Here is a 16,046-nt window from a genome sequence, read left to right on the forward strand (position 1 = left end):
ATCAAACTCTGGCAACGTTGATTCAAGATGGTTTGGACATGTTAGCAAGTCATAGTCTGTGCATTTATTCCACGCTATATAATCAGTTTTGGATGTGTAAGACAAAACAGATATGTTTAACACGGTAACAATTTGTTAGTGATCTGAGACGATACAACAATCTTCGTCTATTATTTGACATTTACTGATCAAATCGTTTCTTGATTTGGGAATTACAACTCCGACACGCCTGTTAGTGTCGGTTTGAAAGTACAATTCAGTCCATTTTTATTATTGTCTATATGTTGTAAGTTTACGTTCCAGTCAGCACAGAAAACGATTGTACCTGAAGGTGAGTATTCTTCATACAAACTCTGTAAATTGTCCAAGCATTCCTTATAATCGTCATCAGGATAATTCACAGATGTATGTATACTTGTAGCGTAGCCGCTCCTTAAGTCATCTGGATAAATAACTTAAAACACTGTTTTTTTGTTTCTATCTAGTTTATTTTCCGTCACCATTAGTATAACTTCTAACTGACAGAGCTAACAAAATTCCATCTAGCACAAGTAAGCCTTAAAGTATTTCATAACTCTCTGTCTCCGTCTTCGTTCCTTCTCAGGCTGTGAACAGCGCAAGGCCGTAGCCCTGGCCGGCCTCCGAGCCACTACGTGGTTGCTGTGTGAGCGGGCGTCCCCTTTCAGCTTAGTCCGACAATACACATTTTGTCTCCATATTTATACAGATTGGTCAAATACATCATTTACATAAGCAAAATTATTGAATTCTGGTACAAACCGAAAGTAATAAACAATAAAAATATTTCTCGTAAAATATAGATAAATTGTCACTCAAGTTACACCCAATGTCCATCATTTTACTGCAGTATAACACTTATATGACCTGACTAATAACTTTAGATGCATTTTATGTGCACTTCGTGAGAAAAACAACATGTTTTCCTATAGTGACGCACTTATTAATTAACCTAGATCTTAACCTGTTTAGTCTCGCCTTTTTGTAAGAAAAGTGTTTCTTAACTTATGAAAAGATATAAGGAAAGTGTGTTTTCTTTCAACAAAAAGAAATTATATCAATTTCTTTACATCTCCCATGGAAACAAAGATTTTAAGTTCATTTAAAATGAAGTTAAATTCTTAGCCAGTTAAATTGCTTACTAATGTTACCGTATGTGCCGTTCTTAGTCCCATCCTTTAGTTGAAAGGAATATTTATTGACCTATGTAAATAGGAACTGTTTTATAAAGAAACTGTACTCATTTCTTTACACCTCTCGTTACCCACCGAAAGAAAAAATTTGAATTACAAATTTAAATTTATTTAGACTTGATGTACTATCTCTCGCCTTACAATATGACATGTAGAATGATATTTAATATGATCAAGAACATTAGAATACTATCTGAAGGAATGATATTAAAGAACAGTGTTAAAGAAAAAATCTTAAGTCATTTATACAATTACAGTTGTAATGATAAACAAGAACAAAGGAGAATAGTATTTAAAACTAAACAATGTTCACATTTCATAAAAAGTCTTTTTTATTTTATATCGGCCTTTGTAGTGGCACTTCTCCTTTCTTCCTCCTAGACTTTTTCTTTAACCCGTGTTACATCCATATTTCACAAAACCAGTAACTGTAAAATAAAGCAAAACACAGGTGAGCATCTTTTAGAATACATGCTATATAAGAGTTAGGAAAAAGATAACAATTTCGTTTAATAACATTGCTAAATTGCCTGTAATCATTGTCGCGTGTAAAAATATTTATCATGATATTTAAATTTCACTTATTTATACAAAGATTTTATTCAGCATATTAATCTTACTTTCGAAATATTTTGATATTTGACAACAGATCTTAAATAAATAGTAAAATCGATATGTTATGACCAAAATGTATGAATTATGTATTGATAAGTAGAAAGAGAGAAAAGAAAATTAGTTATTTCTTTTTTAGTGTTCTGTAATTTTCCAGCTGGACCATCTTCTTCGCCAAACTCTACAGGCTTCCCAGCATTGTCAGTCCACTCCACTATTGTCGCTTTGTTTCGCCATCGATCCTTCTACACATTTGTCCCTTGGTTTCAACATTGTTCTACAGCGTAACGCATCATCATCAATCTCTGTAGCTAAGAATTTCCCGTCATCGGCCATGTTTTTGTTATAACGTTGTACAGCCCTCTCCCAGTTTATGATGTTCATTCATCTAATTTCATTTGCTAACTTCTGAAATTTTCTAGAGTTCTCCAGTTATAATATTACTGTTTCATTAACGTAATGTCCAATATTTCAGATGACCACCGAAAATACTTTATGTTATTAAATTGCTCCCATTTGTCATAAATGACAGATAAAATCAAAACTGCATGTATACAAATTGTCATAATACACAATGCTAATGTCATCATTTTGCTTTGACAGGTACTTCCCAATATGTAACCGTTACATGTAATGAGTCTCCCTTTGGCTATTATATAATGACAGTCCACAATATGACAAGACTTATAATGTTGACTTGGAATACACTTTTTCCCATGTTAATTTGACAGTTTGTCGGTATTTTATTTCGGACAGTTCCTATTTTATTCAAGACAGTTCATTCGTACTTTCTTTTCATAAGTGGTATCTGTACTTCGAATAAACCGTTATGTTACCGAAAACCTTACTTCTTTGTACTTTTTTACAAGCTATGCCCTACGTTTTACATTATTCGAAAAATAAAGACATTAGCCAAAATATGTTCCTAACAAAAAGCAGAACATGTTCTCAACATAAAAAATGTAATTATATAATATTTAAGAATGCGTAGGAATGCTACAAAATAAACTACAAAATAAAGCGCCCAGTCATATCTAAATACGAATAGACATAACACAAACAATCAACACCCATATATAACAGAATAACTGCATGATCATGATTTCTTCCATGATTATATTACCATAATGTAACCTTTCTACATGATTCAACAGAAATATTATGTCGTCCGCGAGAAAAATATAAATTTTCCGACAAAATTCTCTGCATGAAAATCATGAAGGGTAACATGGAAAAGTAAAGCACGTTCGACTGATTTTGCAACTCTTTGACAAAAATACTACATCAGGTCTCATAAAACAAAAAGCTGTTGCGCTTAAAATATCCGGTACACACACGTACCTCATAATGCAATATATGCATCGATTTCACGCTATGATAGTAAGACTCCGACTAAAGATTTCGGAAGACAGTATCTGTGTCTGTATAATAGTATACATCTTACAAGACAACTGGGACTACAACTTCCAGTCTCACAAACACAATATCAAGTAACTAAGTATCTCACAATATATATAAATTCAACCTCACTGGAATCCTTTTTACGTAATAAATATATTCTTGTGCCATATCAGGCTTCAAAATATTTACAGCACAACAGACCAACCTTATAATTTACTGAGACCTGAAGTAGCCATATTTTTAGAACGATAACCATGTACACATTTATTCAGCAATGACACTTTAACCCAACAATGCATTATCATGCATAAAACATCTTAAACACGAATGCATTATCATGCATAAAACATCTTAAACACGTATTTCACATACTAGTATCTAACTAGTTTTCAGCCGTTCCTTGTATTTTCACATATATTCGTGATGAAATATTACCCATAACCTCAACAGAAACTATTTACAACTCATTTTGCGCATATCTATGACTATACACAAGTTTCATAGGACAATCCATCTTCCTTCTTTTAAACAGTTTGTCAATGCGGGAATGCTCAAAACTGTTTAAATGTGGCCATAAGGGAAACAAATATCATATGGAACAAGTAAAATAAACATAATATGACAAGTAACATTTTCGAAAAATAAATATTTTCACATTTGCATTTCCTAATTCAGTCTCTTGAGTATTTTCCTCAATGCATTGTTTCTTACTTTTTTACGTTTTCTTTTTTCTATTATTTTACCCTTTTTTTTAAGAATTTGGTATATTATGAGTTAGGTTTTATCATTTTATAAATTTGAATTTCTTTTCGTGTCTAACAATTGATCAAAAATAAATTTACCTTAAAATTTTGTTCAAAAACAGAAACAAAAATTTAATAAAAGAAAAGACTAGCTTGCAAAATTGCACTAGAAGATAGGTAAAATGGCAACTCACAGTTTCTCTTCTTTCGTCTTGGCAGCGTGTCGTCGTTGCAGGAGTACTTTGCTTCGTAATGTCTCAACAACCCATCTTGAAATTCAACATCCTGGTCACGGCACCAAAAATTTAATAAAGTTGTGTCACGTAACACAACACAACACGCGACACGAGTCTGAACGTTTTCGATATTTATTTACACGGTGGAATATTTCGTACATAACTTTCATAATTCATTTTGTAACTTCTTAAGTCTTAACAAATGTCATATCTAAAGCCTAACATAATCTTAATATCTATGAGACCCATTTCCTAGGTCTCAGTCCAGCCAGACTCCTAAGCCCTTCTGACTCGAGATATCTTAAACATCAATATATAGTAATTTTCTAAGATCAGTTGACAATTTGACGTATAAAACGTGTGGGTTTGATATAATAAACAATTACATAAATGCATCAACAATATATCAACTTGACAGGTGTGTAGCTGGTGTACTGTCTAACCTAACTGATTATTTTACATACTGGAAAGGTGTTTTCTCGATAAAGCTGAATGCCGATAATTCTGTGCAAGTTCGTAATAAGTATGGTTTCGTGCTGAATACTAGCGAATTCTCCTCCTTTGCTACATTTCCCAGAGCTTTCATCACATAGATGAGTTTTATAGTTCGTGTGAATTGTATCTAGAAATGTGGATGACTTTGAAGGTTTGAGTTTATGTTCCATGACACATGCGATATCAATATTATAACTATCACTAAGATAACTGAGCCTTCCAACTGAGGACATAGCTCCACGTACATTCCATGTAAAAAAACAAAGACAAATATCAAACAGGGAATGCCACGCACCAAAAACGCAGCCTCCTCAAAACGAAACCCACAGCACGCAGACGCGTGCACCACACACACACACACATACAGCCAACACATTAGGACAACACCATAGAAACAACCGTCAGAATGTAACTTATTTTGAAAGTGTTTATTCCCGGAAAACCAGACGGTATTATGTCGGAGAAATAGCCTGATATTCAAGTATATTACAGCATGTTCTGGTATCGGTAAGTATATTGTTAATTGCCATTAAATAGATGAAGATAATAGTACTAAGTGATATCTTATCCTTCATGGCGGATGTTTACTTAATCAGCGTCCTGGTAGTCCTGTTCCTCTTTCTCCTGGCATGTATAAAACTTTGATTCCAATTCACTGTTTTATAATACCATCATCTGCAATATATTCGGCGAGGCCAGAATTTCTTGTCTTCTACAAGATAACATTCATCTTGGCAAACAGTTATTTTGTATTTATAACTTTTATTCCTACTGGCACTACAATATTTTCCGTGAGGTATTCTATGATGCCACCTCTATTTGAATATTAGGCTATTTCTCCGACATAATACCGTCTGGTTTTCCGTGAATAAACACTTTCAAAATAAGTTACATTCTGACGGTGGTTTCTATGGTGTTTGGCATTTTTCTCCTGGCTTTCACTATTAGCAACAAATGAAGGTTTACCTGTTTGCAACAGTTCATTGTTTTCTTGTGTATATTTTCCCAGCAGCAATGACGCTGTATGCGTATGTATTTGATATACATACTGGTATTTGCTGTTTCACGGAATCTGCATACGAAAGTTGTTCTGAGTCAGTTTGCTTTATATTTTCGGCGACAGGCTTTTTCTGTTTTGTCAAACTTGCCCTTTTGATTTCTGAGTTGCAGGAATTGACGCTTGATTTATCATTTAATTTGTGAACTTCTTCGTGTTTGTTCGAAACTTTGGTTTCTTTCAACTTCTTTTGCTCTATTGACTTCAAAAGCGATGGGGTGTTCTCGATTTACTATGATTTTCATTGTTTCCATTGACATTTTCATAAGATTCAACAATTTCCAGGTTCAAGCCCTTAGGTTTGGTCTCCTCATTTATTTCAGTGGTGAGCTTACTTTTTAAATACTCAATATAATTTTTAATTTTCGTCACAGTCTCTTTTTCTCGTTTTTGTTCCTTGTCCTTTTTGAGCGACTGTTTTAGAGTTTTTACCTCTTCTTTGAGTTCATAAATAGTGATTCTGTCTTCTAGCCTTTCTGCTTGCAGAATATCTATGACTAGTTTTGCAAAATTAAGGTTACTCTCTATATCAGTAAGTTTAAGCTACAATGCTTTGATTTACACTGTAGGCATCAATCGTTTCTGATTTTACGCGTTTTCTTGTAAATATGTTTGCAAGTAGTTTAGGGTCATTATTGTTAACAAATTTTTGTAGAGCATAACAGTCAACAACAGCATATCTGTGATAACTTTTCTCGGACTTTGTCGTGTGGCGATGTATTAGCGATCCTTTTAGGCATAACTCAGATTCTTGTGCCCTTTTCAGGAGTATACTTCTGTACATTGCAATTTCATCCTCATTCCTCCTGTGTGTCAGCTGAATCGGTTTTTCAAGATATAAATTTATATAAATCAGCACATCGTACAATGTGTAGTTTTGGGTTTAACGCCGTTTTTCAACAGTATTTCAGTCGACTGTCATAGTTTTCTTCATTGTCATACAGAGAGTATTTGTCCTTGAATGTAAAAAGCGTTTCTTCGTTGGTCAGAGAAGTGAACCCTGCTACCTCATAAGAATTCCTAAGCACAACTATTTAAAAATAAAATCAATGTTTCATTTTGGTTCGATAGTTGCCGATAAAAGCTTAAGAATGCTAAAATTTGCTATTTTCACTCGTAAACTTAATGCGTTTATATGACAGTAGAGAGGGTTTATAGTCTAAGGGGATATTTTCTAACTTACTTGGCTTATGCACTTTAATATGAAATATGATATATGTGTACGTTTTGCGCTGATTTATTATGCTTTCAAGAAAGTAATTTGAGGATATAAAAACCGTACTTACATACCTTCGTATACTAATAGATGCAGAAATAAATCTATAGACGAATTCTGCAGCGGAAACATTGCGCGAAGAAACACCCCCCCCCCCCACCGATTAAATACAATAATTTCTTATCGCATCTGCACTATATAATAATTAGTTTGTTCCCTTGAACGTACATTTTAACGCAGCGGAATGCATTTAAACAATGATTCTATCACGATCCGATTCATTTTCCTATTGAACAAAGAAGGTTGAAAACAGTGAATTGTCATAAAATAATTCACTGTTCTGACGTCACAATTATTACGTCATGGCGTCAAACGGCATAGCTGGGCGCTTGAAAAGAAACCGATTGAAAACGGGCAAATATTTAATGAATGCTGTCAAAATGGTACTTTTAAGTTGGTGCTGGTAAGGTGTTAGAATCAAAATGATATATCTCATTTGTGATTTGATCTTAAATAAAATTATTGTTTGCACCTTCGTGATATAATTCCTTCGCATCTGAACTCCAAACAATGATTTATTCAGGACAAATCACTAAATGAAATATGTTATTTCTTAAACTCAAAATCGGAAAAAATATTGACATTTGATGTTCATTTCTAACTTAATGAGATTTGCTTTGAAGTTGCTGAGACTTGCGATATAACTTCCCGAGGCTTGCGGTTGAACTTCCTGAATCTTCTGGTTTGAGTTCCTGAGGCGTACGGTTTAAACGCCAGAGGCACGGGGAAAATTCATTTGAAAAGCATAATCATTTTCAACAGTGATGTAATATAATACAAGTTCTAAATAATATTATACAGCTATTTACAAATTTATTTACTGTGGATTTTCAAATATGTAAGGATGCAAAATCACAATGCAAAATCTGTGCTCCATAGTGTTATGCAATCACTGTGTTCAAAATAAAAGTATAACCAGAGCCGCAACAAAAGATACCAATTTTTAAAAAAGAGAGAGTATTTTTATAAGAGTTTAGTACAGATATCGTAGGCAACATACAATAGTTTTCATGCATGTATTATAGTAATTGTATTGTTTAAAACAGTCATAATTATACTCTTCTATAAACTAAAGTCTACATCATTATTATTAATACTTTATACAATGAATAACCACATTTGAATTCAAATTCCGAGTGTTGAATACACTTGCTGGACCATTCTTCCAATCTGTTCATTATACTGTCCCTGCATAACTATAGGAAGAACCCTTGAAAATGTGCTGCATGTTAGATTAACTTTAGTTACAGTTCCATTCCTAAATATCTTTGCTGGGAAGGGCTTAAACCAAGATGGTCTACATGGCCGGAAATGATGTATCGCTGCTTTACCTGGATCCAGGAATATCCTAAAATATAGAAAATTGGATAATATTCATATCATCTAAAAACTACAAATTTGGACACTGGCCCAACCTCCCCGGGTTCGGAACCTCGCTAGGGTCTTCATCAATCGCTATTCTGGGAAGTCGCCATATGACCTATAATCGTCGGCGCGACGTTTAATCCATCCAACCCCCACTCCTCCCGACAAGAAGAACACAAAACAGCGGTGCCAAATACCAGTCAGGCATTTTATGCTTTAATGAAATATGTGGACCAATGACATTTTATTTGCATGAAAGACGAATGCGGTAATGTATACATAGCTAAACAATATGCGTGAGTGATTATACAGAAAACTATTGATTCTCCCTTAAACCTTGCTACTTAATTTATTTTGATATTCCGTAAAAACATCATTAATGGTGATGATAGATCAAACATAAATTTTGCATGGTCATACTGCAGGTCGAGTATCAAAATTATAAGATTAGACTTTGGAATAAATGTTTTGAAACAATTTTCTAAAATGAGCCGACAGAGGAATACAGTATTCTATGATCACTCAAGCATTTGTGAATTTTAAACACACAGTTATATAAAATTTATGACTTTATCAGACATTATAGTTTTCTTCTCTTTTGAAATATTATGTAAATGTCTGTAAATTTAAATAAAATTGTACCCTTCTTGTGCACAGCTATAAACCGTTATGTTAATATGACGCACATACTATACTGTTACCATATGCTTACCACATATTCATTTCAGTGCTCCGGACACTATTCTGTTTCAGTGCAGTCTTCTTAATCAGTATCATGACAATATAATAGTAATCTGTTCTGCTCTGGTACCACTGCCAAATGTTCATACATTGTGTACTGCAACCAAGACCTTATTTTCCACTGTCGTAATTTATTTATAATGTGACTGTTCAGTCTGTACCAATTCTGAGAAGTCAGCAGACGTTCCGAAAATTTCAGAACATTACTCATATTTCACTCAATTGATTTGGAGTACATGAATAATGTAGCGAAAGGAATACGCAATCGCATGGCAGCTTACCTGGTAAATCCTTGGGCAGAACATTTCAGAACATTACTCATACTCTATCCAATTAATTTGGACTACATGAAGAATATTCCGAGTAGTGAAAGGAATACACAATCGCATGGAAGGTTACCTGGTAAATCCTTGGGCAGGGTGATTAGCATGTATAGTTCCTTCACCACTTTTCATTCTAGATGGCATGTACATATTTTTAGGCGCTTCAATTAATGGTTCAGTCGAGCTCTCATATTGTCCTATAAATAGCGGATGTGTTGTATTAGTTGGCTCCCAGGAGGTCATATGTATATATGTATAAAAGGTTACCACACCAACAGCATTCCTTCTGAAGGTTTCTGTCTTCATAAATGATAAGAAAAAAACACTATGGCCATAAACTTCTATTTAAAAAGTACACGTGGAAAATTACCATGACCCAAACTCTTATAATGGCATCCTCATAAAAAGCCAAGTTTAAATCTATCTTGTGTTCAGAGGTGTGTTTATAGTATCACCAAATGTCCAAACCAGATCTGAATTACGAAAGTGAAATGATAAATTATTTAAATTAATTAAAGATTGTATTGTTAAAGAGGTAATATGCATCTGAAACTCAAGCAACAAGGGCTCCGCAAATCGAGTCAAAATACTTTCAAAGTTTAAGATCAAGGAAGGGGGAAATAAAATTTAAAGAAAGATGTGCGTGCGTTTGTGCGTTGGTGCATGTCTGTCTGAGGAGGATTAGGACGTAATGCGGCAGTGGTGATACAAGAAACTAGAAGTGACATTTTTGCAGGGCGGGGAGATATGAGGGTGGGGTAGAAATGTGGATAATAGCTCTGAGGAAATCGTTTCGTCACCATCTATTTTGATTCAATACCATTAAAAGGTTTTGTCTTGTGGTGCTCTGGATAGAAAATATGAAGGAAAGATGTGCCATTTAGCTCAATCTTAGACCTTGACTTTTTGACCCAATTTATGCGATAGGCTATATATGCAAAATTTGAAGTAAATATTTTGAACAATTATTAAGTTTTGCTCCGGACATTAAATATGTCGGAGAGATGGAAGGACAAACGACGAGCCATCACATAATATGTTCCATCTTTTTACAGTTAAGAATATTTGTTTGATAAAAATACCTTTAAAAGGAGCTCCAATATGCAATACCTCTGCAAGTCCTTTCTTTTGATAGAATTGTAAAACCTTTTTCGTTGCTGAATTAAGAGTACTTTCGTAATGTATCGTAAACTTATCTACTCCAACAAAACGATGAATTTCAAACCACTCTACTAGGCGTCTTGCATTAGGACCAGGTCCATAGAAGTACTTGTTGCACACAGCCCATTTATTTTTCTTTAGAACTGGATCAAGGACTGTTGGTGTTATATAATATAGTTTATCCGTTGGACAGCTCATGTTCCATTTCGCTAATGATACTCCAGTTAGTTTTGAAAACTCCCCAACTAGTGGACACTCAGTGCGTCTGGCCCTTAACAAACCCATATTGTAGCAACATTGATGGCTTCTGGTCGGTTTAGATGTCATCACATGATTTTTGCCTTGTAAGATGCAACATTTGAAAGTCTCCTTGACAACGTTTTCAGTTTGCCAGGCTATAACAATTATTTGTCTGTGTACAAGAGGATGATTTTTAGCTGATTCATTTAATTTTCCATTATATTCTTCATCGATAAACGCCGAGTATAATCTAACACTTTGATTATACATTTGAGTATCAGTTGTTTTTTCTTGCCGTCTTTCACTGACAGAAGATTTTCCCGAAGCCAACTGAAAATAAATAAAACTGCTTAAAAATTGTGCCTTTTTGCACAAATATCGTCATTCATTTTAGTTACTTATTAGAACAGCTTACAGATTAACCTAATGGTCATAGCTATCTTATCACAGTTAAGCCAAATTAGAAAAAGTAGAAACTTCACAGGTCGCTCAACACGACAAAAACGAAAATGTTGCAGGATAAAGTGTTATATGAATCAGAAGTGTGCAGTTCTTAAATCTCTACAACTCTTAATTAATAACGAAACTATAAATACATAAACTAATGACGGGAGTGATGGTTTAAGTTTTGGTATTGTAAAATCTTGATAGAGATGGTTTTAGTTTTTTTGTTTTTGTTTGGTTAAATTGATGTCACACAAGCATATTGACAGGTCATTCGGTGGCTTTCCAACTTTTCATGATGGGCACCTAGATAGAACCACCGATCATCCGTAAACAAGCTGGATGGTTTTCCAACATGAAAGAAATCGCAGCGATGAGGAGCAAGTGATTCGAAGTCAGAGAACCTCAACCACTCTGCAACGGAGAACCCATGTGCATCATATTATGGGTTTAATTTTGACAGCTTACACAATTATTTTTCCAGAGCCGTTGGGCATTTTGAGGACCTTCTAATTTATCAAAAACAAAAAAAGCTTGTTTATAAAACAATTATTATCACACTGGCCTGTCTAGATGGGCCGGATTTGATATCTCATGTAGAACAAACGGCTATACAGGATTAAAGTGAGCGAAAAAAGAAAAAGAAAAAAAGAAGAAAAAAAAAACAGATTCAAGAACTGTGACTATTCTAAAATATCTTATTACTCAATGAAAATATACAGCGTCATATTTGCAAAGAAACGGGTGAATAATGTAAATACAAAGATTTATATACGACAAATAAATAAATTAAGTTAAAAAATAAGAAATCAAATAAAACACTGGAAAGCAGATTAGTCCTGAAGTAAATAACGTCAAACAGTATATTCAGTATTTCAATTAATTCAATGTGTAACACTCTTTACGCCCCCTTGCACTAATCTAAACAAAACTATATCTAAAACGTAGGTCATCAAAACACCAGAAATGTGGACAATTTTTGAGAAACTCTGTTGAAGATTTTTTCATAAATCAGTTATTTTTGCGTTTAATTTCGTCAGATTAATCCTTGTTGCTACCCATGTCAACATTAGAAAAAATGCAAATACTGGCAAAATAATTTTTTGGAAACAACATTATACATACCAATTTTGTTATGTGAACTACATTGCATAGTGAGTGGATACATTCATTATACTTGTATGACAACTAGAATAATATTTAAAACATGATTCTTTTTTCTAACATTTTACTGAAACAATAAAAAAACTGTTAAACAGAACATATTTACGACAGACATACATTTTTGTCAGACTTTGGCATTGTAGAATGTGTCTGTTTTAGTTTCTTAAATTTGGGGTCTTGGCTCACGGCCTAATACGCATGTTGGTAATACGTAGTAAATTTGTGTTTATTTGCGTAGGTACAAAAGAATAAGAGTTATAGAATCTTATTGGTTATCTGGAAAACAGACACTCACATATAAATATTTCATATTCAGTTCTATCACATACACATAATCCCGTAAATATCATAAACAGTTAAGTTAAATAACTTCATATAAGTATTGATTTAAATTAAGAAATTGCAAAAAGGGTATCCCCAATGCAACAGATTTGAATTAGATTAGGGTAGCCAACAAAAGAATACTACGCAGTCAGCAAGAGATTGTTTTACATCTCGTCTACATTATCCATGGACAATGTATAACCTTTATTAAATAATTTGATAATAATAATAATAATGATGATGATAATAATAATAATAATAATAATAATAATAATTATTATTATTATTATTATTATTATCATTATTATGAGCTAACATAGAAGTAGCATTAATACAAACACGGAGAGAAAGATATTATATTAAAATATCTCCTGACAAAGTTATTAACAATTAAATTACTAATGATTAAACATCATGCATTTTCAAGATTCTCCACTTTCGCTTTAATCCACACATATACATATACATTTTGTATTCATTTAGGTTAACTTGTTACAAGGGTAAATTCCAATTAGTTGGATCGCAGCATTTTTTTTGTATTTCGTTTGATATGATGTTTTAACTGCAACAATCTCAATTTCGTTTATCTCTGTCCATTCAAGTTTAATTTTTATCCATGTTTGAAGAACATGACCCTTCAAAGGTAATTTATATTGAAAGAAGAAGGAAAATACGGATATTAAACATTTTTCAGTGTATTTTAGTTTCATTGATATCCGTAGAAGTCTGCCCTGCATAATTGATAATTTTACTAGTATGCGCATTAGGTTTCTAATATAAGCTTAAATTGTATATGTCGCGGGGCTCGTATTTCCACGGTAATGCATTTTTCTCTCATTTTTAAACAACATTGTATAAAAAATAGGTTTCGACGGCTTCGGTGCCATTCTGTTTATGACCAACATGGAATATTAGCACTTTACATGGTACCCTATTTTTCTTAGAGTTTAAAGTAACCATGGCAACAGAGAAATTTTGAAATAGCTTATATCTTGCTTTTTGTCGTAATTTCTTATAAAAATATTGAATAGAATTTGCTTTCTTGTTAATGTAGCTTTAAAACATATTATTCTAACGTAAGTTATATTTTCGTGTAATTTGCATTTATTCAAACAAATTCCACAGCTTAAAATACTTACAGCAGTAGCCTTCGTCTGGCATTTTTCATGGAAAAATCGTTCAGCATGCTGCTATTATTCTCATGGATATTGTTGAAATGAAAATAAAAAACCAAAGCTGTGTTTCTTAAAAAGACCAGTGTCAACGCTTTTGAATTTTACATTTAGATATATAGGTCACGGGCTTCGTTTCCATGGTAACATCAATTAAATTCAAGAAACCACAGTTTTCTACTGAAATTTGAACAATTTTAGATCTTAGTTTTAGTATATAAGTAACAAATTATCAATGGAAACTGAAAAATAGGTATTACAAATCAAACTGCTATTTTTTTTATTTGAAAATGGTCGTAAGAAGTAAGCTTTCACCCAGCTATATTCCAAACAACATGGGTTACCATACTCCATTTTCTTACATTCCGCATAACAATACAATATAACCACATAAAAGAAGCCAAGTACTGATAATTTTTAGAGCAAAGACTCATAAAAAATATTTCAGCAAATAATGGCTGTTTGAAAATAGTTCAAATAAAGAAAATGCACAGAATTACGTACTTTCAAAATAAAAGCTATTAATTTTGCGCGGTAACTGACGCGTAACGTCATAACGTCAATAACGTCATTTTAAGGCAACATTGTTTTGAGGCGTTTCTGCGTTAATTTATTCATTATTTCTGCATTATTAAACCATAAAGCATCAGATCGGAGACAGGTTCATAATTTGTTTTCAGAAGAATGGATATAAAACACATTTAATTTGTCGTAAACGCCGCCGCAAATCGTCACGTTAGCTTCCGGTTGGACATGCGCACATACAAATATTAAGGTTACCTACCTCCTTAACTCCTGTTCTAAACGCATTCAAGAGTTTATTTATTCTCCTTCTTTTTCATATTTTGATCATAGAATTAACTCCGTTTATTCGTTTATTATGCACAGTAACTTGCTGAATGTTTAGGTCAGATACCGTACCATAGTTTGGGGTCACATCCCTCGGTAACACAGGCCACTCAGTCAAATAGGGACCATAGAACATTTTCTTTTAATTCAAAGCAATGATAGATGAATGTATTGAATTTGTTCATGTCAAATGTTGATTGGTTAAATATACGTTAGTTTATTTTTTTAGACTCTTTTCTTTTAACTTTACAACATTAAAATAATAACAAAAGGTGTTGAAATATGGACAGCTGTTTGTTAAGAAAGAACTGACTTACCGGGTCATATCTGAAGTAATATCCGATATGAGTTAATATCATTCCGACGACAACAAACCATAGGAATTTATACAAACGAAGTAAACGATGTCCAGACATTTCTATAAAATATTAAGATATAAACAAGAAAGTTGTATAAATATATTCATGTGTACACTTTGTAAAGACGACAGAAAGGAAAAACAAGTTTGACAAACACAAACACATAAAATGACGGGCAAAAAAATATATCTTTTAAATGGCGGGGATTTATTGTGTTGAAAATATCGGATTGCAATAAAGATGAGGAAGTTTATTTTATGCTAAGTAATGAAATACTGCATTTTATCTTATGCTAACTAATGAAATACTGTATTCTATCAGTTAAATATTTTGATATCTCATCAATCATACTGTGAAAATATGAAATCTATATTTTCACACTGTGAGAGATATAGCTCCATCCTCCCATACATTGTGTATGAATTTTAAATTATTTGCTTAAAACAGGATGAAAACTGTAGTCGCACTTTGTTCTTTATAGTATATTTCTCGATTGAAATTATTTTACTTTAATGAGGCTTTCATAACGTTATGCAGCTAAACATATAATAAAATGGAACTTTATATTGTGTGCGTCTTTCTAACGTCACAACACGTCTGACGTCATGTATGTTTACGCGCGTCTGTTTCCCGTGATGAGATTGAAAATTATTGCGAAATGTACATCTAAACGTAATTGAGCATAAAATAAAAAGAAAATTTGTTTGTTTTTCGTGAATATGGAATATATCTCTCCTCGAAGTGAGAAAATGTTCACATTTTCACTCGCGCTACGCGCTCGTGAAAATATTTGAAATTTTCTCACTTCTCAGTGAGATATATTCCGTATTCACTCAAAACAAACAAATATCCTCTATATAATAAAGTTATTCT

General features: G+C 33.0%; 1 protein-coding gene across 1 annotated transcript; it reads right to left on the reverse strand.

Moving 5' to 3' along the window:
- Positions 1–212: 212 nt before the first annotated feature.
- LOC123535467 (uncharacterized) lies at positions 213–15,319 on the reverse strand. The gene is made up of 6 exons (XM_053520452.1): positions 15,132–15,319; positions 10,543–11,191; positions 9,537–9,657; positions 8,363–8,379; positions 5,989–6,279; positions 213–442 (listed from the first exon to the last, which is right to left on the reverse strand). The coding sequence occupies exons 1-6, from the start codon at positions 15,228–15,230 to the stop codon at positions 213–215; spliced, it is 1,407 nt and encodes a 468-aa protein (XP_053376427.1). The 5' UTR covers positions 15,231–15,319.
- Between the last annotated feature and the right edge of the window lie 727 nt (positions 15,320–16,046).

The sequence above is a fragment of the Mercenaria mercenaria genome, chromosome 12 (genome assembly GCF_021730395.1).
Source record: "Mercenaria mercenaria strain notata chromosome 12, MADL_Memer_1, whole genome shotgun sequence".
Taxonomy (NCBI): Eukaryota; Metazoa; Mollusca; class Bivalvia; order Venerida; family Veneridae; genus Mercenaria; species Mercenaria mercenaria.

What these genes read in the sequence shown, in the direction of transcription:
- LOC123535467 (XM_053520452.1), bottom strand. Translation starts at nt 15,230, where the DNA reads ATGTCTGGACATCGTTTACTTCGTTTGTATAAATTCCTATGGTTTGTT. An exon ending in ATTACTTCAGATATGACCCG is followed by an intron (nt 11,192 to 15,131) that starts GTAAGTCAGTTC and finishes ATTTATTTTCAG; the next exon opens with TTGGCTTCGGGAAAATCTTC. An exon ending in TATTGGAGCTCCTTTTAAAG is followed by an intron (nt 9,658 to 10,542) that starts GTATTTTTATCA and finishes CGCTATTTATAG; the next exon opens with GACAATATGAGAGCTCGACT.